Source organism: Antedon mediterranea, chromosome 4 (assembly GCF_964355755.1).
Source record: "Antedon mediterranea chromosome 4, ecAntMedi1.1, whole genome shotgun sequence".
In the NCBI taxonomy this organism is placed as follows: domain Eukaryota; kingdom Metazoa; phylum Echinodermata; class Crinoidea; order Comatulida; family Antedonidae; genus Antedon; species Antedon mediterranea.
The window spans coordinates 1,435,634-1,461,714 of record NC_092673.1 but is presented as its reverse complement, the minus strand read 5'-3'; the positions used below and the strand labels follow the sequence as shown (position 1 = coordinate 1,461,714).

At 35.2% G+C, this 26,081-nt stretch overlaps 5 protein-coding genes across 8 annotated transcripts; 1 reads left to right on the top strand and 4 right to left on the bottom strand.

The window, feature by feature from the left end:
* The first annotated feature begins 425 nt into the window (after window positions 1-425).
* On the top strand, window positions 426-3,442 carry LOC140046126 (uncharacterized). Of its 2 annotated transcripts, none has more exons than XM_072090659.1 (2): window positions 426-539; window positions 1,100-3,442. In XM_072090659.1, the coding sequence occupies exon 2, from the start codon at window positions 1,156-1,158 to the stop codon at window positions 3,127-3,129; it is 1,974 nt and encodes a 657-aa protein (XP_071946760.1). In that variant the 5' UTR covers window positions 426-539; window positions 1,100-1,155; the 3' UTR covers window positions 3,130-3,442. The 2 variants fall into 2 exon arrangements, with proteins under 2 accessions (XP_071946760.1, XP_071946761.1); XM_072090660.1 differs by lacking the exon at window positions 426-539 and adding an exon at window positions 632-748.
* A 55-nt stretch (window positions 3,443-3,497) lies between these two features.
* On the bottom strand, window positions 3,498-6,651 carry LOC140046128 (actin-2). Its single transcript, XM_072090663.1, has 6 exons — window positions 6,503-6,651; window positions 6,027-6,212; window positions 5,361-5,600; window positions 4,685-4,931; window positions 4,314-4,505; window positions 3,498-4,052 (listed from the first exon to the last, which is right to left on the bottom strand). Exons 2-6 carry the CDS (start codon window positions 6,150-6,152, stop codon window positions 3,727-3,729), a joined length of 1,131 nt encoding a protein of 376 aa, XP_071946764.1. The 5' UTR covers window positions 6,153-6,212; window positions 6,503-6,651; the 3' UTR covers window positions 3,498-3,726.
* Window positions 6,652-6,867: 216 nt separating this feature from the next.
* Window positions 6,868-15,815, bottom strand: LOC140046127 (high-affinity choline transporter 1-like). 2 transcript variants are annotated; one of them, XM_072090662.1, is made up of 10 exons: window positions 15,557-15,815; window positions 14,559-14,666; window positions 14,037-14,192; window positions 13,545-13,693; window positions 10,786-10,911; window positions 10,453-10,606; window positions 9,990-10,195; window positions 9,240-9,720; window positions 8,867-8,921; window positions 7,507-7,619 (listed from the first exon to the last, which is right to left on the bottom strand). In XM_072090662.1, exons 1-9 carry the CDS (start codon window positions 15,720-15,722, stop codon window positions 8,884-8,886), a joined length of 1,584 nt encoding a protein of 527 aa, XP_071946763.1. In that variant the 5' UTR covers window positions 15,723-15,815; the 3' UTR covers window positions 7,507-7,619; window positions 8,867-8,883. The 2 variants fall into 2 exon arrangements, with proteins under 2 accessions (XP_071946762.1, XP_071946763.1); XM_072090661.1 differs by lacking the exon at window positions 8,867-8,921 and having other exon boundaries at window positions 6,868-7,619; window positions 15,557-15,785.
* A 728-nt stretch (window positions 15,816-16,543) lies between these two features.
* On the bottom strand, window positions 16,544-22,069 carry LOC140047508 (high-affinity choline transporter 1-like). Its single transcript, XM_072092549.1, has 9 exons — window positions 21,879-22,069; window positions 21,335-21,442; window positions 20,968-21,123; window positions 20,518-20,666; window positions 20,202-20,327; window positions 19,340-19,493; window positions 18,671-18,876; window positions 17,738-18,230; window positions 16,544-17,048 (listed from the first exon to the last, which is right to left on the bottom strand). Exons 1-9 carry the CDS (start codon window positions 22,042-22,044, stop codon window positions 16,966-16,968), a joined length of 1,641 nt encoding a protein of 546 aa, XP_071948650.1. The 5' UTR covers window positions 22,045-22,069; the 3' UTR covers window positions 16,544-16,965.
* A 1,000-nt stretch (window positions 22,070-23,069) lies between these two features.
* Window positions 23,070-26,030, bottom strand: LOC140047507 (TM2 domain-containing protein 2-like). 2 transcript variants are annotated; one of them, XM_072092548.1, is made up of 5 exons: window positions 25,871-26,030; window positions 25,451-25,532; window positions 24,684-24,799; window positions 24,250-24,475; window positions 23,071-24,043 (listed from the first exon to the last, which is right to left on the bottom strand). In XM_072092548.1, exons 1-4 carry the CDS (start codon window positions 26,023-26,025, stop codon window positions 24,262-24,264), a joined length of 567 nt encoding a protein of 188 aa, XP_071948649.1. In that variant the 5' UTR covers window positions 26,026-26,030; the 3' UTR covers window positions 23,071-24,043; window positions 24,250-24,261. The 2 variants fall into 2 exon arrangements, with proteins under 2 accessions (XP_071948648.1, XP_071948649.1); XM_072092547.1 differs by having other exon boundaries at window positions 23,070-24,475.
* Window positions 26,031-26,081: the final 51 nt, after the last annotated feature.

Below are 26,081 nucleotides of genomic sequence, written 5' to 3'. Positions count from 1 at the left end.
TTTCCAATTTTTCTTACCCTTTCCCCAACCATGATGAGGCCAAGGTCCTGGGGCAGGAAACTCTTAGGAGAGGGGGGTGCTCTTGTGGCTGGTGATCAATATCATTGGTGTTTTGATCGTTTGATATTAAATCATATAAGCTGGTTACACCGGAGGTAATTCCTATAAGCGGGGCCTTTTTGGGAAAAAAGAACCCCCCCTGTAAAAATCCTGGCTACGGAATTTTTATCTACCGACTAGCGAAATGACAATATAAATCTATATTGTAATTTATTTCATGTAACAAAAATATAGATAGAGCTGGCCAGAATTATTAGACGTCACTAAATTATGCGGTCAAAGGTTAAAGTCCATGAACGAGTGCGCGTCAAAACCCTAAAAAGAAATTCAAAAGCATTGTGGCTTTTAAGTCGAATGGGATATTTAAATCGCTGAAGCTTGAGAAATATAAAAGATTTGTACACAAAGGGCTTGTTTACCTGTCAAAAGATTCAATAGAATTAAAGGCATACGCAAGACGAAACGCAAACAGAAAACAGGTAAGTACACCCACTCATAAATAGTTACGCCTATGGTACTTCTTAAATTAATAAAAATATAATGATCAGGTCTACTTTAATAGGTATTATTAGTTACGATTGTTGTTGACAAACGTTGCACTAATATTTGGTTTCGCCAAACCTTTTAAACAAAGGAGTACAATTGTTATTACCAGGTTTGGTCGTATTCATGGAGTTTACAACTCGAGGTACAGCATGTTGTTACAGTAGGGATACAACATTATTATCATATCTAGCTCGGACCAATTACACATTGTGGTATTTTTGTCTATACTAGCTGCTAACTTCCTAATTTTATGACGCATGTATGCTTTAAAGTACTGTTAAGTTATATTCAATGCATTACGTGGCATTAAGTAACAGACGTAGGCTACATGTGTGATTTTAAACTTTTGTTTTACCTCGAGGACTTCAATTAAAATAAACATGAGTTTTAAAAAATATCACTGTGGTGACTACGGCCCCTGAGTTAAACTGCATCCACAATTTTCCATTCCAATTTTTCTTAAAGTGTGATGAGTTCTATTATTTTTTTATAGATTGAAAAGTGAAGAAGATCGTTACTAAAGTTAGAAAAATCAATATAACTTTTATAATGACTACCCGAAGATTTGGAACGACGCTACAACTATTTATATGTACAATATGTCTTGCATGTATGCATGCCTGGATTGGAGTTTTCTATCAGAGTACACCAACCGATGTATTCTCACTTTTATCGGTACAACAAACGGCTGACCATCAGATTGACCATCGGAAATCTTACATAAAAGGACGACATACTTTAGGGAATCAACAAACTCGTGAACCCGTTGCATTAGAACAACATAAACAATCTAATTTTCAAAATTTTATAAGAAATGTTAGCTATGTTTCACCTTTAATACCTTGCAATAAGTACAGAAATAACGTCATTGTTCTTGTGAATTCTATTCGAAGGAATATTGAACGACGTAAAGCTATTCGTAACAGTTGGGCCAATTCAGAGGTGCTATCGCAACATCAAGTGTGTTTGGTATTCGTCATTGGGGTTCAGGATGACGTGTCGTTGGCAGCTAAAATCGAACAAGAAAAATCATCCGAACAGGATATTTTAGAAGGACATTTTGTTGACAATATTCACAATAATTCATTGAAAGCATTAACAGGGTTAACATGGACATTGTTGACGTCAGCACACGACATACCATATGTTATCATGGTACAAGACAATATGTTTGTCAACGTTGATGTGTTGGTAAATAAAGTTATTGTTAATTTAAGTAACTACCCTAAAAGCTTTTGGATGGGTAGCTTAGAGGTCAACAGAAAGGTCACAAAAAGACCAGATTCTGTTAACTATGTTTCCGATAAAATATACACGGACAGGACATTGCCGCCATATTGTGCGAAGGATGCGGGATTTTTGCTGACGTCAACTGCTGTTGAACAAATTCTGCAAGTGGCGAAAAGTGCGTCATTTATTTCTCGAATCGATTTGTTTCTAGCGGTGTTTTTAGACAAATATAATGAGGGACGAATGAAAATATTTAACAACAATTTATTTTCGAAAAAAAATGCATTAGCATGTGACATACACAACATGGTAACTTCTCAGGGAATGGTTTCAGAAATGTCGCACGTAGAATTTTGGAGAAACGTATCCAGTACATCATTTTTAAAAACGTGCGATAACCCGGATTTAAATGTGGTGCTTACTTACAATGTTTCAAACAAACAATATTTTGAAGAGACTTTACAGTTGATTCATGCAAATGAGCATGCGTGTGAAGATATTGAAACAGACTCAGATGAGAGGCATTTGGTAGCACTCATTAGTTCGTTACCTGGCAATTATGAACGACGCACTGCAATTCGGCTAACCTGGGGAAAATTTCGAAAAATAGACAATGTCAATATACGAATCCTTTTTGTTATGGGTATTCCACAAGAGAATGCTGACCTACATAAACGAATAATATCGACGGAAATGTCTGAATATAATGATATCATTCAGTATAATTGTATAGAATCTTTTAAAAACCTTAGTTTAAAAGTTGTAGTCGGACTGAAATGGATGAAGCGTTACTGTAACCACGCTCACTACTTTTATAAAGGTGACGACGACATGTTTGTTAATTTTAAACGTATTGTTCACTTCTTGCAGCAAAAGGTAATACCACGACCATTTTATTTAGGCCAGGTTATGCGTAAAAGCATAACGGTTCGGAGACCAACATCTAAGTATTATATACCTGAAAAGATTTATTCCGGGAAGTTCTTTCCACCGTATTGCAGCGGCGGCGGTTATATCATTTCGGTAGACGTCATACCAGCTATGTATAAAGCGTCGCTAGAAACGCCTTTGTTACCGATTGATGACGCGTTCCAGGGGATATTAGCTAAGAAAGTTGGGGTTGTCCCGACTATGATCGAACAGTTCAAAAACTACGGTGGCCCAAGCGATCATTGCTCGTTGATCTCATCCATGACTGTTCATGGGTTTAACACTTCATTTAAATTGATGGAAGTATGGACAAACTACACGCAAGTATCTTATGTTTGTCCTCTATCGGATGAAATCATTTGATTTATTCCGAAAATTCAGTTTACCTTACTGCTCGCGATTGACTTTTTATCATGTGGTGTTAACACCGTTTCTGTATATGTCATAAATGAATAAATAAGATGCAGCAGGGATTAAAATATAACAATGTACCGTACTTAGATGGTACAGTAACTAGAGGGTACAGTACTTAGATGGTACAGTACCTAGAGGGTACAGTACTTCTTGAATCGTTAATTGTAGAATCTGTTTGTCTGTGTTTTTGTTACCGCTGCGTCGGTCCTGTTTTTGTTTTTTTATACCAGGAAATAGAAATGAAATAAATAAATAAAATATATAGCTGAGAACAATTTTAATTCAAAACAATTATTATACAACAATTATTCAACCATAAAGAGTAGGCTTAGTTGCTCTGATACAATGAGTGAGGCGTTCACTATATTTCAAATAGAAAAACCGCAGCTTTGAATTGCATTAAAAACGTTAGTTAATTACGAACACAACACAATTTGACATAATATTCAGTAAAAATCAAAATGTCAACAATACATTTTTTCCCGTATGACCTTTATTTGTTTTGCTACCGATTATTGGCGCCAAATGGCTTTAGGTGGAGATTATTTAAAAGCATTTTCGATGAACAATGCTAGGACCAGATTCATCATACTCTTGCTTACTAATCCACATCTGTTGGAATGTTGAGAGTGAGGCGAGAATCGATCCTCCAATCCACACGGAATATTTTCTTTCTGGTGGAGCAATAATCTTAATTTTCATTGTACTCGGGGCTAAAGCAGAAATCTCTTTCTGCATTCTGTCGGCGATGCCAGGGTACATTGTGCTTCCACCAGACAGCACCGTGTTTGCGTACAAATCTTTACGAATATCAACGTCACATTTCATGATACTATTATATGATGTTTCATGTATACCGCTTGATTCCATTCCTATAGAATCAAAAAGAAAAGTTGATTTCAAAGTAATAGAAACAGAATAGAAGAAAAGAAAAGTACTGTCTACACTACAGCGGTTTTTTAAACAACATCTTTATACTGGCTTACACAATCAGTTAAAGGAAAACCTGTATTGCGGTCCTGTCTTAAATACAACTGAAATCGGGGAAAAAATTAGTTTTGTGGAAAAAAATGAGGTCGATAAATAAATATAAATACTATCTATTTTTAATGAGACTGCACGAATAAACCTACCTATAAAGGATGGTTGAAATAATGTCTCGGAACATCTGAACCTCTCGTTGCCAATAGTGATGACCTGTCCGTCTGGAAGCTCGTAGCTTTTCTCCAGTTGCGAGCTGGTTGCCGCTGTAGCCATCTCTTGCTCAAAGTCCAATGCAACATAGCATAGCTTTTCTTTTATATCTCGTACTATCTCACGTTCAGCTAAAAAATAAAAATACCAAAACTATTTTACTATAGAAACTAAATGCACAGTATAAAGGCCAATTTACATAGACGAGTGGTAACGGTAATTGTATTTGTCGCAGCCAGACATAAGATCAATGGACTGTTACGAGTTCCTATCTTGGCAAGGCGAGCTCAGTGTCCTGTTGTTAAATTACCTGTTGTAGTAAATGAATATCCTCTTTCTGTAAGTATCTTCATGAGATAGTCTGTCAGATCACGCCCTGCTAGATCCAATCTAATAATTGCATGTGGTAATGCATAGCCTTCGTAGATAGGTACCGTATGGGTGACACCATCTCCTGAATCTAACACTATCCCAGTGGTTCTTCCGGATGCATATAAAGACAACACCGCTTGTATAGCTACGTACATAGCAGGACTGTTGAATGTCTCAAACATTATCTGAAAAAATAAATTTAACATTTTTTAAGGGGCTGTGCCTCACGTGCTTTATCAGTGGGCGTGGTATAACATAACCAAAGATTGTATATCATCAGCTGATCTTTGACATTAAATAGAAGATACAAAACTTTTAGGAAGAAAGCAAAACAACTTTATTAACAAAAGTTAATTAGCAAAATATGTTTCTCATTAAACTGTCTGTTAAACTATGAGCATAGAGCAATAAAACTGTTTGTTCTATGCTGTGATTAGTCTGGGTTCCAGACGGAGATTTGACTTAATATTATAGTTAAAAGATAAATCTTTTGGCACATATGACGTTTCATACATGTACTACTTGAGCTTGTATTTCAGACAAACATCGAAACGCCTCCAAATAACTACAGACTTGAGGGGCGGGAGGCAAGTCTATGATGTGAGGTACATTACCTGTGTCATTTTTTCTCTGTTGGCCTTTGGGTTCAGCGGTGCTTCGGTCAACAAGGCTGGGTGTTCTTCCGGTGCAACTCTCAACTCATTGTAGAAAGTATGGTGCCAAATCTTCTCCATGTCATCCCAGTTGGTCACTATGCCATGTTCAATTGGATATTTCAAAGTTAGTATTCCACGTTTACTCTGAGCTTCGTCGCCGACGTAGCTGTCCTTCTGTCCCATACCAACCATTACTCCCTAAAATATGATTTTAGAATGTTTCGTGATGTTCAAGTTAAGTATGAAGAGTCTTGTTTGTAAAATTAGTTAATTGTATTTAATTAAATCTATATATTGTATGTATACAATTTATGTTTTTATTTTTATATATCTAGGCCTATAGGCTGGAAAAACTGTAAAATATATCTATAGATTTGCTATATTACGTTCTTAAATATTGATTTTACATGTAAAATTGAAAGAATAGAATGAAAAGAGAGAGAGAGAGCGAAAAAAAGAAAGTTTAGTTAAAACCACACTTTTTTTTCATGACATTTTATGCCAGGCACCTATACATAAATTATAGGCCTACATATATAGCAGCACAGGCCTAGGCCCTAGTGTAGATTTTTTTCAAAATAATTAGGCCCTAAAATTAAAAATAATAAAATCACTTTTCGATACCTGATGCCGTGGTCTGCCAACAATCGAAGGAAACACAGCCCTTGGTGCATCGTCACCAGCAAACCCAGCTTTGCACATGCCTGATCCATTGTCAATGACCAATGCTGCTATATCTTCGTCGCACATTGTAGTCTAGCAAGTGGTGTAGTAGTATTGTAGTTGTAAAAACAGTGTTGCTTGTAGGACCTTTTTAAAATGTTTAATTTTGATGAAAAACATTAGTATACATATGACCTTCTTTAGATTAACCTACCTAGCTAGGTAAGCGTGTAGGCCTAGGCTAGGCTTAATGAAAGAGATCTCCGCCTCCTGTCTCGCCCGCCGCTCGCACTCTCATCCACCCTTCTCACCCGCCGTCGACCACCGCCTGTCCTTATTGCCGGCGCCGCGCATGGTGGTTGGTCGATTATTAATTTGACTTTTGTAATTTAACGAAATAATGCCTAGGCCTAGGTATAACTAGAATAAAAACCTACAATAAACTTTAGTTCTAACGTTGAAAGTAATCTCTATGCCACTAACTAACAATACAGTCTGAAATCTTGTTAAAAACGACTACTTTTGACTTCTCCTCGGCGCGCATGTGGTACGTGTGAAACAAAAATGTGCGCGTGGTGTGGTTGTTCCAGCTATGCGCGCCCCATCCAACGGCGCGTTTTAGTGTCAAATTCATACCAAATATGGTCAGAAAACGGGTCGCGTAATCTCCTTAAACGTCATTGGTTCAAAGTTACCGTCACGTGCTTTATCAGTGGGCGTGGTATAACATAACCAAAGATTGTATATCATCAGCTGATAGATCTTTGACATTAAATAGAAGATAAAAAACTTTTAAGAAGAAAGCAAAACAACTTTATTAACAAATTCATAATATCATGATTCTATATACAGTACATTAATTTACACAAAACAAATACGAATATTGTGCGCATTCTGTTACAAGATGTATACCGGAGACACATTGAAGAATTGGAATCAGTGTTTTTACAACAAAAAATTGCAAGCAAATGTTTTGTCAGTGTAAACGTGGCTTAAGATTGATTATTGAAATCTGGAAAAATGAGAATTCAAAACAGTATAAATCAATATACATTTATTTGTAAAACTTAAATATCAGCGATGTGTGCGAGGGTATGTTAAGGCCATGGATAATTTATAATAGGTAGTAGGGTTAAAACACACATGGATAAGTATTATTTGGTTTTTTTTATACACTACTACTAAGTACAGTACTACATTCACCAAACATGCATACTTATTTAAATCTACTTATTGCAATTCTATGTATTCGAGTAATCTCCCTGGCAGGAGGAAAAATAATATATATATATATATTTACAATTTCGCATAAAACAATTTGAGACAATAATGTCACAGTTATCAAACCGTAAGTGCAGAACTCCCGCTCTGTATGCGCGCCCCCAACGGTGGTGGTCTGCACTGAACTGCAAGACAGAAATGACATACTTAGCGGCTGGTGGTTTGATTAAAACTCAATCTCAGCACCAGGGTTCACCATGCCATTGAAATTTCCATTATAAACACCCTTTGGTTTTTCTCCATCTTTTAATTCAGGTATTTCGTTGTCAAACTCTAAAAAAAAAGAGGGAAAAACAAATATTAATTCCAGCCTTGGGCTATTAGGCCTAACTATTTATAACATCCATTTTTTGAGGAAATGTGGGGGATTTAGGAGAAAAGAATAGTCATATTTGAACGAGTAGGTGTTCGACTACAATCAAATATAAACTGTGCAAACAACTCAGTATTTTGTTGACCAATGAGGCTTGGTATAGGTATTATGGCTTCTTGGGACAAGCATGTCATATTTTAACGAGTAGGTGTTCGTCCTATTACAACTACAATACAATCACACCTACAATACAATCACACCTACAATACAATCACACAATATGAATGAATGAACTTAAATGAATTGCGGTAGAAGTTGGCAGATTATATGATTTGTTTTGCTCCCGGAACTCTTTTGAGATCACATTTACATTTATCCAAAGAGGAATTTGCCAACAACAAGGTGGCCGATTATGGGAATAACAATTGTGATTTACGTTTGCATAAAAAGTTACGCGGAAATTGATACAAATATCCATGCGATTAGTACAATTATATTTTAACATGAGTTTGTTAAGAATTGTGGAATGACGTCACAAACCATGACTAAACGGGGTGGTGCATTACTGTGAAGTGTGAGAGTTACATTGTATGATTGTGAAGGTCGGTGAATCATGGAGGTATCTATTTTATACCTCCATGGGTGAATTATGCAGCATGCTTTATTATTATATGAGAGAGTGAAAACAAGTTTTGCAATTACAGAGATCCTGACTTTATAACGCTATACAGCTAACTCCACAAATCGCACATGCGATTTTAATGAAGGCCTATTTTCTATTGGATGCGACTTTTTTCACCCTCAATTTCACCTTTGTACGCACGCGCGCGCAGATATCGTCAAAATGACGCTGCGGTGACCAAAAATAATAATTGCACTTCACAGATTTGTGCATGCAATTTGGGCGTAGAGTGTTCCATCTTCAAATTAGTTTGACAAACAAAATGCATTTGCGGTATCTGAATAGTTTCTATTGTACGAAAGGCAAGAAAGTGAATAAAAAAGCCTTTAGATATGCAGTGTAAATAATAATAATTGTGTTTAATCATACATGCGTGAAGTGTGAAATTCAATGAATAAAGACAAACACATATGGGGGCAGTATACGGTAATAGTTGATTGTGATAAATGATGTCTTCACATCCATTGATGGCTATTATATATGATGATTTTTATTCCAGTGCATTTTGATAAATAAAAGAGTCACCTGGTTCAAACCATAAATTATAGAAGCATCTGTGCCTGGAAACTTTCTTTATTCTCTACAAAGCCGATAAAATAACTTATAACTTAGTTGGGATTTCACTTTGAAAAAATACGCATACCACAAGCAAAAAAATAACATACAAAATATGATAAAGATTAAAAACAAGACACAGTATTTAATAAAACGTACGTTAAACAAGAAATAAATTTAAAGAAAAGTCAATTTACTTTGTTTAGCCTACTAAACACAATATCCGAACTCGGTGTGTAATACTTGACATCCAACAAATAAAGATTAAATAAAGAAAACATGTGCAAGGTAACAAAAGGCCAAAATAAAAAGTAAATTTTGGTATAAAGAATGTGGAACCTACCTATTGTTTTCATTGTAATTTTAGGAGCATCTTCTGGATCCGGTTGGTTAGTTACACATCTCAAAACATCGTACTCTTTGGCTAAAATCTCCTTAGTGAAAAGGTAGCGAGTTAGGTAAGACACGGACAGCAGTGTTCCAAGCGAGATGAGCATAGAAAACGTACGGAACGGGAATAGCTGGAGATCTTCTGCTTCATCGTAATATGGATATTTTATAAATGACTTCAGACCAAGGATCTCTTCACCACCTCCGAGTCGTAACAGTAAACCAATGAAGTAAGCACAAATGGAACCGTAAGTATTTGCGAACTCGACGTACACAACACAGAGAAGTTGAGGGAATAAAATGACGTAGACAAAGTCGGAACAAAGATGGAAGAGGCCGTAGATTGAATCGATAGTGATAGCTAGTGTAGTAGCAATGGCACCTGCCACCAGAATCGAACATCTCATTATCAACAGGATCTCCCGTTCACTTGCCTAAAAAAAAGAAATCGTTTCACACAACATTCAGAAAAAGTTTTTTATGGGTCCACAAACATGTTTCTTTAAGATTCTTTATATACTATTTTAAACTAAATTTCTTAGCTCTGTTTACACTATCAAACTTTATGTGACAAAAAAATGTGATGTGCCCAATATGGACAAGATGTCATATCAGTACCATATTTCGGTATTATCACACTTTTTAACTTCAATAGTTTGGTAGACAGAGCTTTAGCTGGCTATATATAAATAAATATATTTACGTCTTGTCTTATAAGTAGCTTGTAAACATTACGGGAAAACATGGAACTAGCGGAGAGAAGAGAAGAATCGGCTGAAGACATGACAGCGGCACAGACAGCCCCAAGGCCGATGATGGAGACGCCTTGAGGTGTAAGGTATTGCAGCACTAGTGGTAGGATAAGGCTACTATCGGTTGCGTTTCGTCCATAATCAGTTGCTTCCCAATCTGAAAAAAAAGATAATTTATAATATACAAATACAAATCCACGGCAAATCTATACCACAATGTGTACAGTATATATCTACTAATGTGCCAATACTGTGGCTCAAAGGTGCTTGTCCATGTGCTTAATTTAACCTAGTTTACCACAGTTATTCAATCTAACTTTACCAATTTATTGATTCTTTTTTCTGCTAAAGTTTTTTTTTGCAAACTGAAGTTTTCGAGTGCAAACTATGGTTAACTCTTTTAATGTTGCTCACCTGTGCTTGCTCCTAGGGCACCAATTAAGATCGACGGTATAGTCATAAACATGCATCCAGCACCGGCAGTGTAAGAAAGGATCTGCGCGTATCGAGCGGTTTTTGCAGACAATACGCGCTGGAAATACACCTGCCATGGTATTCCTCCGAAAATCTACAAAAGACAAAATACTTTTGTATACTTTATAGGCTTAATATATATAAGCTCGTGATTCCATTGCTAATTCTACGAACACAATTATATTTATTACTTTATGTTCTGTAAGCCTATATTCTGTATATTTAGGCTAAACTAATTATATATTGTGGCTGAACAGCAGAAGAGTTGCCTACCAGAAGAAAGCCATAGTCAACCCATATTCCGCTCTTCCTACTATCCCAGCTTCCAAGCCAATCCTCTTTGGTGAGGGAGATGCTGCTCACGTGTTCATTTGTAAAGGCAAACGGGATTGACAACCACTATGGATGACACAAAAGAACTATTATAAACAAAATGGAAATTGTAGACTTCAGACAAAAAAAGTTGTTAAAGTTATTTTTGTAAATCTTTAGAATCATTTCCTATTTTTATTTTATTCGCATGCAAATTAAATAATAATGCCAAGGTCGACGTGTTTAGAAGGCGCCATCACTAATTCAATTTTAGTTTTAGTTTCCGGGAACGATGTTGAATATAACTTTAATTTTTATGTATCTGTTCTATTTATAGTACATTACGACACATTCATGTTTTTAGTGTCTTTCTAGGCAACATAAAATATCATTGACGCTATGAAGACAAAAAACTGCATGAACCCTCAATAGGGCCTAGTGTGTCATTTTTATGTACTCGTGTCAGTAGCTATAACAATAATGTTGTAATCTTCAATATTATAGATGGCAAGTTAGGTTAACATACATATTATAAGACAAAACATTAATTATAAGACAAAGCATTAAATTACTGAATTTGGTTCACTTAAAAAATAACATAAATATGATAAAATGCTTGTCGTCTTGAGTGATATTTTGTAGTTTTAAAGAGGAAAAAACACCATAATTATAGATTTTAGATAATTATTCAGTAATTCTTTAAAAGTTCACAATGTCTGGAGTGGTTTTAGTTGTCCACTCATCTTCATAATTAATCCTAAAGCTATACTTCGCCGACGACAAGCATTTTATTCAAGATGTTTTAAGCGATTATTAGAGATACTAATACTAAAAGACAGTATAATAAACAAACGTTGGTCTTTTGGCCAAACGATGCCGGACAAGTTGAGCACTTATCTGTCCCACACACCGAGAAGTTTACTTCTGGAACCGTCTGCAGTTCCCAACTCCTCTTTCAACGGATATCTGTATTGTAGACGTGTAATGCTCTAAAAGTAACTCAGCTATGTTACAACAATAACAAATAATAATAATAGTTGACATAGCATAGTCTGCGCATGTGCCAATTTTGCCATAATAATAATAATATAACAATAACAAACTAGAATATATTGTCATTCATTATGAGATGCACAGAAATTATCATTTAATATGTAAAGATGGCGGAAATCCAATGGTTATGCATTATTGTCATTTTCTCTCACAAAATACCAATGCACAGGGTACGCAATAATGACGTTAATAATCGCTCTTTTATTCAACCATATTGAATATATCTATTAATTTAGCACTTGGCCATACGTTGGTAATGTTGTTTTTTTTTCAAAGACAAGTAGTGAATGCTGAGAAATAAGCTCCGGATTGCTGTAAATGTTAAACCGGATAGTTGACCCATTTAATTGGATAATCTTACCAGCATCCGATATCTGGATTAAGGGCCTACTGATGCTAGATTAGCACTAAGGCCATTAAGATTTATGAGCTCATGGAAAAAATTGGGGAAATTTGTATTTTCTAATCAAACAAATGATGTACATCAGTATATTGTTTTAAGACCACCGCCTTTTGGAAATCGGCCACCACGAGCATTAAACCAGTCCAGATTCAACAATTTGGTATGTCAAAAAAGTAGGCCAAGCATCGCTTCTGAAATTTGCCACACCATGAATTAGTGGCCTAAATATTATGATATGGAGTTAAAATTGATCAACGTACACACATGTGGAACGAAGGATCGGAAAGTATGCACCACCTCCCCAATCCAACATTCGTTGCTGGAATGACACTAAAATGTAAACTTTGTTATTAACGTTTTGAATGTTATGGCGGTTGGATTTTTAACTAATAATAGTGGTAGTAGGAGAAAGTATTGTCAACAAACAAACGTAACGCTCTGTTTAATATGAATAGCGTAATACTCGACGCGGAAATACAACAACATCGTGTATTGTGTTTTTGTTAAACCATTGTATACATGAGTATCGACTGTGAATTCGATTAGCAATGGTAATTCAAAGCAAAACGAATTGTTATGAACAACCAGAGGATAGACGCCATCTTTACATTAAAAATAAATGCACTCAATGTGTAAATTGTCAATTTAAATTATATATTCCTATTTGTGGTCCAATAAAGATAATCTTCTGGTGTTTTAGAGGTATGGTAGAATAGATTATGTATAAAAACAACATACTGATATTTATAATGATACATTTTTTTAAATGCTATAATGTTACACGTTTTCATTAGTCATGTTATAGGAAAGATTAGGATTATGCAGACGCCATTTGCATTATCAGAATTATGAATTCGTCCTTTGTTGAATGAGTCGGTTGACTTGACTCAATTCTATATTTAGAAAGGTGTAGGATGTATATAGTATTATGTATATAAATTGACAGACTTTTGCAATTGGACAGGCAAGTTCAGAAATTATATATCATACCATAAGTACATTTTTATATTGAACAAATTGGAAAATCTTGGATTAAAACAAAGATGTGGTTATCGCACTCCGTCAACCATTGGATCAAATCAATTATGATACAAACATGGCAAGGATTAATTATTGTTAAAGAACAATATTTTGTTTTGGATTTTCTGGAAGAACTCGTTGATTTTCAATTAAATAATAAATAATCTTTCGTCGATGCATATGTGTATTGAAGGTGGGGTGATGGCAAGTATGGATTAATGTTTGGTTTGAATTAAATACTCACCAAGCCAAGACCAATGCATGACAACTGGACAACATCAGTGTATGCCACGGAGTAAAGTCCTCCAAACAGTGTATAGAACATAGCAATACAAGCAGATATGATTATAGATGCTGTTTTGTTGATATCCAAAATGACACTGAATGTGGATCCTAGAATATAATTAAAGGTTTTAAAATAAAGTATGATTTCATTCTAGACCTAGTACAACTTGATATGCCCCATCTTGATATGCCCCATCTTGATATGCCCCATCTTGATATGGCCCATCTTGATATGGCCCATCTTTAAGTTCCATACCTAGTACTCTTGATATGGCCCACCTTTAAGTTTGGAACTTCATCTTATGTTCCGTCGAGTCACTATTAAACTTTGACAAAAAACTGTGATGTGACCAAATATGGTAGCGATATGCTTAAATATGGTATATGGTATATGGGCACATCGCATTTTTTTTGTGTCGCATAAAGTTTGATATTGTAGACAGAGCCTTACCAAGAGCTGCGAGAATTGCACTTGACCAGAATAGTTCTCCAGAAAGAGCAGGTAAAAACAACATTCCACCCATTCGTTTACCAAACTTCTTCTGGAATGGGTCCAGCATGGTCACGTAGCCACTTTCTCTCATTTTCTTAGCAAAAAATCGTCCACCTTAAATTTGAAATACCGGTAAGCGTTTAAAAAATTAAACTTAAAACAAAGTTTACATTTTAAGGTGGCTCTTTGCAAACAAAGGTGTCAAATAGCACATTCGCGTCAACATTTTGTAAGCAACAAGAAAAACTATAGTGTACACAATGTGTACTAGTGTAGGTTATCATATTTTGAAATGTTACTGAAAACGAAAAATGGCGTTATACGGTAATTGATTTCAATTATATTTCCAGATATGACACGTCTATATTTAAACTAAATGGAGAAAAATAAGAATAAAATTCGTTGAAATAGTTGTGAAAATCTAGTTAGAAAAATATATATTAATAAATAATAACGCCGATTAAAATAAAATGTACATACCTACAATCAAGCTACATGAGTAGCCCCAAGGGGCCTGTGCCCATACTAGTCCATTGCTATGTACCGCCTCAGCAGTACCGTTTATAAAACCTCCACCAACCCAAGTAGCTGTAATAATAATAATAATAATAACACTAATAATAATAATAATAATAATAACACTAATAATAATAATAATAATAATAATTATTAATATTTATGAATGAAAAATAGATAATTATTCAGAGCATAAAAGTTAAGTTTAAGAGATTACGATAATATTAGGTCAGTTTGCGGTGGGTGTGGTTGGTAAAATATCACATTTGCAAAATCATGTCTATAAGTTATTACGTTTGTTTGTAAGTTATTACGTTTGTCTATACATTATTAAGTTTGTCAATAAGTTGTTACGTTTGTCTATTAAAAGTATTACATTTGTCTAAGTTTCCACGTCGTCTAAAGGTACACACATTTAAAGACTAACATAAGATCCATGTACATTTTCCTTATTTTTTTCTCCGAACCCTTAACTTTATTTTGCTCCACATATTGAACTAATTCAATGTCAGTATATAGATCTTTTTCCAAAGCGTGACAAAAATTTGTACTGAACTGAACAAAATATAATATAACAAGAAAATAAAAGTACAAAATGTCAGATTTTGATTAATATACCGTTAAACAAGCAATTATTTATTGCACCGATGCAACAAAAACAAGCTTTACTACGTTACGCCTTGACCTTCAAGAAATTCTACATTAAGAAGGTCAGATTAGATACTTAACGGTTATATTCTTTAGCAGATGTGACCAATATAACAAAGCCGGATTCGATGCTTAAGTTCAGCTATTAATAATGGCTTAATCCGATTTGCTAACTCTATTTTTTAACATTAAAGAACGTAAAAACAGTGTTAGCAAAACGTAAAATACACATCGATATTATAGTTAAGGTTTTTATAAGATAAGAAAATAACTAGGCCTAGTGTAAATGTAACTTTTAGGATTTAGGTACTTACCAGTCATGGTGAATATACCAACAAACAATCCAATATTTCTTCCTGCAAGCATTACATCTTCCATAGAAGTCTTATCTTTAATTCTTCTTGAGGCATAAAGACCAATTGCTAGTATTATGCCATAGAATATAATAACACCAACCAATCCTCCCCAATTTACAGCCATTTTGTAATTTGTATCAAACTTTTTGGTTTAACTCAACACACACAACACTGCTGAATGAACCTGTGCGATTGTATCGTTACAGTAATAATGTATGGCATAACTAAACGCTGGCGGCAGCAGACAAATCCCCAGGGACCTAACTATTTTAAAGCACATCCAGGCCTCTCATGGTGCGGCGTTTAAATAAATTCTTTGCAGTATGGACTAGTTTTCTGTTTTGTTATGTTTATTTCGTTCTTTATTTGATCGTATTAACTTTTCACTTGACGGTAGTTTTCTATTTTTCTAACCCTTCTACTAGAAAACAGTACGACCACACGGTACACTCACACTAAACTCTCATCTCATTTAATCTCGTAATAGGGCCTACGTGATATTTAATTACGAGAGTCGCAAATTCGAGCCTTGCTCATACGACGCACGCATATCAGTGAGAATACGCTTAGTATATATCGATTAGTTCTCATAGTATATTCTGGAGTCGTTTAAAGTTTTAAACATAATTTAGTTTCCTTGAACGTTATTTTACATTTTACCATTAGTATGTTCATTTGACAAACAATCATGTTTATGAGTTTTAATCATTAACGTTTTATGTTACTTTTTTAAAATTATTGATTCAGTTACTTTACAGTATTTTCTTTTTATTATTCGTGCGCTAACTGGAGAGCACATGGTCCTATCTCTAGACTTACACATAGAGCCAATGTCGGTAAATTAAAATAATTTGAAAATTAAATCAAAATGCTATAGGCCTATATCGAATCATTAGACACAAAACAACAGTAGAGCTATAGCTTGGTGGTTAACGTGCTTGCCTTCTCAGGATCCAGTGTTGTAACTCCACTCGCTAAGCCTCAAATGAGACTTTATAAGCACGATAAATGATAACAGTTTATCTATCCTTTTAGTCGCTGCTGGATGCATATGAAATAAAAGAATGTTGGTGTTGCTTATCATGTTACTTTATTAGCAGGTAATGTTTACGAACAATATAATCTTTTTTTTTTTTGTTCTTTGTTTTTTATATTTCATGCCAGTTTCAAATGTATTTCCATTTTATATTACTATGGACAATAAAATCAGTATCAGTAATTATAGTCTTCGTAAATCAAGATCCGAAATAACAATGTCGTCCATCATAAACTTTTTCAATCAGTATGTCGTATTAGCGATCAAAGGTTTGGCAACATATTGGTATATTATAACAATACGTAGGCCCTACTTCTTCTCCGCAAGATGTTTACAATTCAATTTCAGCTCCACGATTATCTATCCCAGCCTTCTCAGTATCGTTCTTTGACTCGCTAACCTCAGAATCAAAATCTATAAAAAGAATAGCGGTAATTTTAGCAAGAGGGTAATTGGTTCCCATCACTAGAGACGCAACACAAGGACGTAACAAAATGTAAGTGAGTTGACCAATCACAAGCGATGGATTATTTCAACTGTCGCTTGTCATTGGTAAACTAGCTTGCGTTGCGTTTACGTCTTTGCGTTGCGTCCTATTGGGAACCAAACTTCAATGTTGATGTTTTTGAATCGTTATCTATGTGTTAGTATTAGGGATATTCATTATCATTAACAACACATTGCAAGTAGCATCACTACATTTTAACTGTGATTGTTTATTGTAAATGTATGTTGTTTTCAAATATCATTTTGATTTCTTTCCTGATTTTACTGTATATTTCTATCTCTTTCTTAAGCTTGGTTCCCACTAGGACGCAACTCAAGGACGTAAACGCAACGCAAGCGTGTAACCAATGACAAGCGAGCGTTCGAATAATCCATCGCTTGTGATTGGCCAACTCAACTACGTTGCGTTACGTCCTTGCATTTCATCTCTAGAGGTACTACTTTAATAAATTTAATTGATATCAGAACTATCCGGGTAGCTCAATTCTTACGTCACACCTTATATGGATATTACTAATGAGTATTAATGTTTATTTTGTGACGTTTCATGAGGGGTCCCTAACAACTTATGATTCAAAATAGTATATAATACTAACCATCTTTTCTATCTTCATCTATTGATTTCATATTTAACATTACTGGATCTGGTGCTGGCGGCACGTTGGTCACACATTTAAAAATGTCATATTTTTTGTCGAGTATTTTCTTTGTGAACAAGAAATGAAAGAGAAGGGACACAAGGAGCAGCGTAGCTAAAGCACACAACATAGAGAATGTTCTGAACGGAAACAACTGTTCACCGTTGTCAAAATACGGGTACTCTATAAACGGGTTGAGATTCAGCAGTGGTTCTCCGCCTCCGAGTCGTAACGTAAGTCCAACTATATAGGCGGCGAGCGAGCCGTACGTATTTGTGAATTCGATGTACACAACGGACAGGAGTTGTGGAAACAAAACGACGTAGACAAAGTCGGAACAGAGGTAGAACAGCCCGTAAATTGAGTTGATAGTAATCGCTAATGTTGTAGCGATTGCTCCAGACACTATCACCGATGCCCTCATCACCCAAATGATTTCGGTTTCGCTTGCCTTCAAAATAAAAAGTATACGCATTGTAAATATTTCAAACAAGTAAAAGTTTTCCCACAGTATAAGGAATAGGCCTATATACATTTTATAAATGTAAAGGCCAACTGAGACAGCGTCGTACGACAAAGCCCGACGAGTCGTCTCGATCGTCGAAAGAAAATTAATCCTGTTTAAAGTTCTCGCGACGACCTAAAAACTACGCCCGACGCTATTTCAAGACGACTCATCTCGTCGGGATTCAACTCAGACAGCACCAACGACGAGTCAAGACGTTTTGTCGGGCGTCGTCGTATGATGCTATCAGAGTTGGCCTTTACAAAACACGTCATGTTTATTTCTTATATTGTTTCCTAAACATGATGGTCGTATGGATGAGAGCTGTACTACTAAAACGTGAAGATCTCTGACTGATTCAGTTTATACGAATGTGTTAAACTAACATTTTGCCTTATTAGGAGTTTGTATATGTTTCGTGCAAACATGGAGCTAGCCGAGAGAAGTGACGAATCAGCTGATGACATCACAGCGGCGCAGACAGCTCCAAGACCGATGATGGAGACAACTTGAGGAGTCAGGTATTGCAGCACTAGAGGAAGTACAATGTTGCTGTCTGTGATTTCTTGGCCATAGTCAGTTGCAGTCCAATCTATAAAGAAAAAACGTTGTTGCTGTTCAGGCGTTTTCAAGTATATTACATTTTCTTTAAATGTTAATTTAATATCACTTAGATCAACCTTAAGGGTATATAATAATATGTTCTGTTATGTTTTGTTTCTTGTCACAAGTGCCACCGATTCAAAGGTAGTGCATGGTCAACAAATAAATAATATTTAAAAATAGGCCTATGCGTCGGACCCCGCAGATGGATCTGGTTTAATAGTTTACATATTTGTTGATTTTGTTTTTTAAATTGTTAACCCATGCCAGTACGGATGCAAAGTTCTGCATTAATTGTCTTTTTTATGTTAGTCGTCCACTAGTCGGCGTTTCGTTTTTTAAAAATAATGAAAATATGAGCTAAAGTATTATACGTATGAAACGCCATATGTGCAAAAATATATATCTTTTTACTAATTTCGGTCTGGAATCTACCATAGGATTCAATTTACTTGTGCTTGTGGCGATTGCTCCAATAAGGACCGATGGTATTGTCATTACCATACAGCCAACAGCGGCTGCGTAAGACAAGATTTGTGAGTACCGCGCACTCTTAGCGGACAGGACGCGTTGAAAATACACTTGCCATGGTAAACCTCCAAATATCTATATATCAAACACAAAAATAAAGAATACAAATAAAATCCATTTATATATTTATTTAAGTAACAGTATAGGGCCTAGGTAAGGTTTCAAATCGACCATTAAGGCATAAACAGCGCGTTTGAAATTGATTTCAAAACGACGCAACGCAAAGATCTAGGCGCAACGTAAATTACTTGACCAATCAAATGAATTAATAAAGCTGTTGCATGCTATTGGTCAACTCATTTGCGTTACGTCTACGTTCTTGTACTGGTTTCTAGTGTGAATCAAGCTTATTAAATAACGTACTGGATAGTACGCATTTAATATAACAACATGCGCGCATAAAATCCAAAAAGTTATTATTAATTTTATTGATACTTAGTGTTTTTATGGCAGCGTCCTCCTCAGTCACGCTGACTTGAGAAATGTTACAGAAGAAACTTCAAACTAAAACAACGAATAAAATAATATCATTCTAAAAGCTCTGTCTACATTATCAAACTTTATGTGACATTTGTTGTCAAACTAGCTTGATAGTGTAGACAACGAACAACGAATAAAATATCTAAACCGTTAGAGAAAGACACCATATAGAAACCCAAGACTTGTGCATGCGCGCGTACAAACGCTGATAATACAGCGCAATATGTATTTGTGTACGCGCGCGTCACTAACTTGTGTTTCTCTTTCATCGTGCTGGTGTCACTCTTGGAATGGAATGCATACCAACTGTAAGCCAAGATCACACCAGATAGCTGCATAACGGTTATCCCAAGTTCCAAGCCAGGTCGAACTTGTCTCAGCAATACTTGTAACATGCTCGTTTGTCATTGCAAACGGTATTGACAACCACTGAAGATATATTATAAAAAAGCATTTTGGATTAATTTCTGGAGAATAGGTCTAATTAAAAGAACTGTTTAATAAATATCTTAACGAAATAGACGTATTTTATAATCGTTTTTAGTTGTCTCGCTGGTCTTTGTTCACCAGCATTATATTATGAAGCACAGGGGTATCGGTGGACGTTTATATTACTTACCAAGCCAAAAAATATGCAGATTAACTGAACTACATCTGTGTAGGCGACTGAGTAAAGACCTCCGAATAGAGTATAGGACATGGCAATACATGCTGACACAATAACAGCAATGGTTGTGTCTATATCCAAAATGACACTAAACGTTGATCCTATAAAACACCATTTAAAAGATATTTATGATACTGTTCTGGGTTTTCTGAAGACGTCAGTAATTAACCTAATAATATGAAAGTAGTCCACAATATTTGTTTTTACTTCAAAATTAAGAAATCTGAAGAATAAATTTGATTTGTATCGAGAAGCATGAGTGCGTGATGTTTGCTGTAGGCAAACTATGTAGTGTTCTCCACTTTGAATATTCATCCGCCAAATTGTTTACTTATTTGGTTGATTTTTTTACATCTCATAATATTTAAAATGGGAATGTAAATGTTAGATTGTAAAAATTACCCAACGCTGCAAGAACAGCACCCGACCAGAATATCTCTCCAGATAAAGCTGGTAGGAACAGAAGTCCACCCATTCGATTACCAAATTTCATCTGAAATGGGTCCAACATGGTTACGTGACCCTGCTCCCGCATCTTCTTAGCAAAGAAAAGTCCACCTTAATTTAGAAAAAAGTGATCAAAAATTAGAAATAGAAATAATATCTGGTTTATATTATTCTCGTTTATATTTACCATGTAAATAGTAATATCTCAACGTTTATATGTGTGAGTGACCATTTTTACAATGAGGGACATTTCGTAACACACTCAATCAATTACTTCAATAATAAATATCATAATTTCTATTCTTAATTTTAAAGGTCTTACCTATGATTAGGCTGCATGAATAGCCCCATGGGGCCTGCGCCCATAGTAACCCCGAATCATACACTGATTGAGCTGTTCCGTTTATAAATCCTCCACCAACCCATGTCGCTTTTAATTAATAAGAAAACAGATAAATTGTTACGATAACTATTTTGATTTTTTTGTGATCTTCTGCAATGCTTTTGGTCTATGGAGAGAGTGCTCTTCGTAGAGCTGCGCTGCGCATACAGTCTCTTGGTAAAATAGGCTACTCTCAGTAAACCGGTGCTCAGTAGCTGTACGAGTTTTGAGGCCGGTCTCTTCTGGTGGTGAAACTAAGGAAAACTGCGAAGTTGTTACTGAATTTTTACATTGTATAAGTTGTAGCAATGATCTAATTTACTATGGTATTCTCTGAGTTCGTACCTCCATAGTAGGCATACAGGCCCGTAGTGAAGGGAAAGGAGTAAAAAGGGGGTTGGTTTAGGAAAAGGTGAAGCCTTTACAGGGATAACAATCATGAAAATCGTTTTTCTCGTGATACACTACGGTAGGGATTGCTTACCTGTCATGGTAAAGACACCCACAAACAGTCCAATGCTTCTTCCAGCAAGCATGACGTCATCCATAGACGTGCTACCCTTGGTTTTCCTAGATGCATACAATCCAATTGCTAAGATGATGACATAAAAGATCACCACCCCAATGAGGCCACCCCAATTTATAGACATCTTTTAGAGTTTTCTATAGCTGTTTCACGACCCGTTCACTAGGAAATATCTCATAAACTGGTGATAAATTCAACAAACGTGTCGGGTGGTGGATCTGATTTGTTTGAATAAGAGGATAGTTTAGTTCAGTACAGCAGTGTAAACACTCAAAAGAGATATGACTTAAGTCCAAACCCTGATTCAAAAACTACTCAACCAATGACATAATGTACTAATAAAATTGCACAAGACTATAAAACCTACAAGACCGTAACATTGCCATACATCAAACAATAAAAGATAGCCCTTGTCACGCTATTTTTATTTGCCGAAACTTAGTTAATAATTTAGGCATATTATTATGAGGTATTATTTATTTTATTATAACATCAATATTTGTTCAGGAGGACTAACTTTCAGTTAACTGTCATCAAAGTCTATAGTTGAATGAATCGAGTTGTGAGTTGTTAAGCTATGTGCAGATATAGGAAGTGGGGCGGGGGGAGGGAGGGAGGGAGGGAGGGGGGGTTATCCTCTTTCTTCATATATAGGCTACTAGATCATCACAATATATAGCCTTATTTGTCAAATTGAAGAATTGAAATCTAGTTAACGTTAAGCTTAAATGTGTGACTTATTATTGAAGCTGATTTAGGTAAATCGCGTAGAAACTTAATTATTAAAATTAACAAATTCTAATTAATTTTCCAAAAGTTAGCATGGAACCGTGAATCAACTTATGAAGGAGGTCATAGTACGGTAGAGAACAATGGATGCAGAATTGCAAATAGTTTGTGGGCGTTGTTGCTGTTCCTATTGTTCATCCCCAGTGAACGAGGTTCCCAAACACAGTTTGTGATACCACATGCACCATAAGATAAGTTTGTGTATTAAAGATAATGATATTGGTATAAACTTAATATTCACATAACTGCATAGCTAGTTATGTGTTGATCTGGTCAACCCGTTTTGCGATCCTACCGATAAACAGACTACCGAGTAGATTAGAAGCTGAAGTGATGATTTGTTTTATCTTGTTTAAAAATACACTGAAAGCGAAAAGTTTCTGTCAATTAAGTTTAATAGTAATGTTTTTATTAAATATATAAAATATCATATTTAATTTATGTACAAACAATTTGGAGAAACCCCTGCTATATTGTTCTATTATTGTCATCACATCTCCAATGAGTGCAGCTAAAGGCCAATTTACACAGACGAGCAGTAACGGTAAGCGGAAAAGCGCGTAACTTGTCCAACGTAGAATCTGTATCTATCCTGAGCGGTAACCGACCGTCCGCGTTGTGTGTAAAAATGGTTATAAGGAATAACATAGATTTGTACTGTATTACCGTTACCGCTCGTTGGTGTAAATTGGTATTAACACATTTTGCAAGCAACAGTACAACATAAAAAAATATGCATCAACAATTTGTATATTGTTCATATTCATTACCACTTGAAGGTAGAAAAGAAGCATGGTCACCTCAAAATGCAGGTATATGTTTATAATTGTAATGAAAAGGAAACTGTATTAATCATTTCGTATTTGAAGGCAAACTACTTAAGTATTCAAGACAACCAATACTCATGAATCTTAAAGATGAACTAAACAACAATAATCTATCCATGCTTTGGGAATTGTTTTCTACTAGCTCTCTATATCTTAAATACCATTTATTCCTTGATGATCTTGAAATCCACAATAAATCAAAATTACACCAACTCAATTGACCCATGATAAATACGAATTAGCAAGTAATATTTTCGAAAAACATTATTCGAATGTCTTACCATGATATGAAACACACGAAATGATATCCGTAACACAGTTTTTTTTTCAAACTTAATTTTGTACATTTCTATGTTTTTAATGTTTCTCAGTTTACTTACTGTAAATATTTTGTAATTTGTTTTTCTGTCTAATTTTGTATTCACTGTAAACTTGTTGCACATCTTACTGAGACGGTGCCTCTGATTTAAAAGAGATACAATAACGTTCAATTCAGTACCACTCACTCTAGTAAAGAATTACAAATTTTATTATTATTTTTTTTAAGTTAGTATATCAAATTTATATTGCACTTTATATGGACTGGTAGATGTTCCACATGGTATTGTACCAAGAGATGCAACAGGTTCTTAAAGTGCAAAAAGTCACACATTTCAGCTCATATTTAAACGCTAGAAACGCCCCCACCCCTACCCCAATTGTTTTTGCCTCACTTCTAATTCTTATCAACAATTTGGACTCCAACTGAATTCATCTGCAGGCATGAGTTGTCCAGTAACTAGTAAGATGATATCAACAACCCACCAAATACCAAGTCCACCTAACGTTAGCAACTTTGCTACTGCTGTTCCTACGTGTCCTAAGCAAAAACGATCAACTCCGAAAAATCCAAGTAGAATTGAAAAGAGTAACGTTGACACAAAATGATGATTATCATACCTTAATAAAAAAAAAAGGTTTAAAAGTGGTAATAAATATGATTGTTATTTAAGAAAAATAAAGTAATTGTTTAATGAAATGAATTATGTGTAAAACTTGTCAAGTTAATACATATTGAAATCATGTTTGCACCGTTTTTTTAGAATCAGAACGTATTTAACGATTGCATTTAGGACTAGGATAGCACTATCCTGTATAAAATACTCACTTTATACAGGGAACACCAGATTTATCAAATTCTCTTGAACCGTAACATTCAATACCTGGTAGAGGGCGACATTTTACTTTAGTTCTTTCAACATCTTGATATTTTACTTTCCCATACTGAAACAAATCAAATTTTAAAAAAACATTAAGTGCGATTCTATCAAAATTAACTTGAAAGTAGGTAGTGTGCTAAGGGATTCAATTAAAAAAGTGGCGCTAAAGTTTTGTACCCACCTCTTAAAATTACTCAAAATGGTTTCAATACTTCATCTAACCTACTCACGAGTTGTCTACAACATTCTGCAAGCATAAAATGGTAAAATATTGATAATTTGTTATTTATAACTATATTTATTCAATTAATATAATTGAACACCCTTCAGAAACCCATCGCCAGCTTAGCTGTTCACTTTAATAGAGTTAATGTCCTGTGAGGCCTCCATACTTTTATCGGCAGGCCTAGCGATGATTTTCGCGAAGCTAAGCTGGCGATGTTTTTCCGAAGGGTGCTCAGTATTAATTGATTAAAAATAGATATAAATAAAAAAATTTCGATTTTTACAATTTTATGATTGCAGGATGTTGTTTGTATGTAGACAACTCGTGAGTAGGTTGGATGAAGATTTTGAGTAATTTTAAGGGGTGGGTACGAAACTGCATTAGCGCCAAAAAATTATCATTTTTTATGTGTCTGACAAGTGACATGCTTTTGGAATAAGGTTTAAAAGAAAAAGGAATGAATATTCTAACAAAAAATAAACAATTTACCGTTTTACAACCATATTCAGTAGACGTTTCATTGCCTTCGTCTATGCTGTCTGGCTGATCACACTCAATAAACTCCTCTGGTCTACAAATAAAAGAAAATTAGATTAGATAGACTAAATTACATCCTTCGTGAATTGTATGTTACAGTCCAAGAAGAAAAACAAGGCAATCAATACAGTTTTAGTCCAGTAGAGGAATCTCTGTTAGTAAGCTAGAAGGGCCTACTACACTAAACTAGTAGGTAGGCGGCAGCTAACTTAACTCTAGCAGGCTAGGCTACCTAGAGTTGGCATTGGTACGTTTGGGTACGAGTTGACCAGCACCCCTACCTAGGCCCTATGTAGGCCCCTGGCTTAGGTATCTGTAACATTCTTCTAGCTCTAGTAGTAGTAGGCCTGTCATATGACTCGTTTCACTTACAGATATGAACATAAAATGAGTGCAGATTCGGGTTGATACATAAGACAGGATTCACTTAAGCATTCTGTGTTTTGCGGTACATCAATGTGCAATAAATAACCATTAATTATTAAAAAATGAGAGAGTAATATTAACAGAAGACAAAACATAACCATTGATTGCGCGGCGACTGTAAAAAAACATTGTGGGGAGTACATCCTGTAGAGGGCGC

What these genes read in the sequence shown, in the direction of transcription:
- LOC140046126 (XM_072090659.1), top strand. Translation starts at nt 1,156, where the DNA reads ATGACTACCCGAAGATTTGGAACGACGCTACAACTATTTATATGTACA.
- LOC140046128 (XM_072090663.1), bottom strand. Translation starts at nt 6,152, where the DNA reads ATGTGCGACGAAGATATAGCAGCATTGGTCATTGACAATGGATCAGGC. An exon ending in TTGGCAGACCACGGCATCAG is followed by an intron (nt 5,601 to 6,026) that starts GTATCGAAAAGT and finishes ATCATATTTTAG; the next exon opens with GGAGTAATGGTTGGTATGGG. An exon ending in ACAGAGAAAAAATGACACAG is followed by an intron (nt 4,932 to 5,360) that starts GTAATGTACCTC and finishes TTATTTTTTCAG; the next exon opens with ATAATGTTTGAGACATTCAA.
- LOC140046127 (XM_072090661.1), bottom strand. Translation starts at nt 15,722, where the DNA reads ATGGCTGTAAATTGGGGAGGATTGGTTGGTGTTATTATATTCTATGGC. An exon ending in TGGTATATTCACCATGACTG is followed by an intron (nt 14,667 to 15,556) that starts GTAAGTACCTAA and finishes TTATTATTACAG; the next exon opens with CTACTTGGGTTGGTGGAGGT. An exon ending in AGCTACTTATAAGACAAGAC is followed by an intron (nt 9,721 to 9,989) that starts GTAAATATATTT and finishes TCTTTTTTTTAG; the next exon opens with GCAAGTGAACGGGAGATCCT.
- LOC140047508 (XM_072092549.1), bottom strand. Translation starts at nt 22,044, where the DNA reads ATGTCTATAAATTGGGGTGGCCTCATTGGGGTGGTGATCTTTTATGTC. An exon ending in TGCTGTTCTTGCAGCGTTGG is followed by an intron (nt 20,667 to 20,967) that starts GTAATTTTTACA and finishes GGTGTTTTATAG; the next exon opens with GATCAACGTTTAGTGTCATT. An exon ending in AGATGAAGATAGAAAAGATG is followed by an intron (nt 17,049 to 17,737) that starts GTTAGTATTATA and finishes TTCTTTTTATAG; the next exon opens with ATTTTGATTCTGAGGTTAGC.
- LOC140047507 (XM_072092547.1), bottom strand. Translation starts at nt 26,025, where the DNA reads ATGGTTATGTTTTGTCTTCTGTTAATATTACTCTCTCATTTTTTAATA. An exon ending in CTCATTTTATGTTCATATCT is followed by an intron (nt 25,533 to 25,870) that starts GTAAGTGAAACG and finishes TTTTATTTGTAG; the next exon opens with ACCAGAGGAGTTTATTGAGT. An exon ending in CTGAATATGGTTGTAAAACG is followed by an intron (nt 24,800 to 25,450) that starts GTAAATTGTTTA and finishes GATTTGTTTCAG; the next exon opens with TATGGGAAAGTAAAATATCA.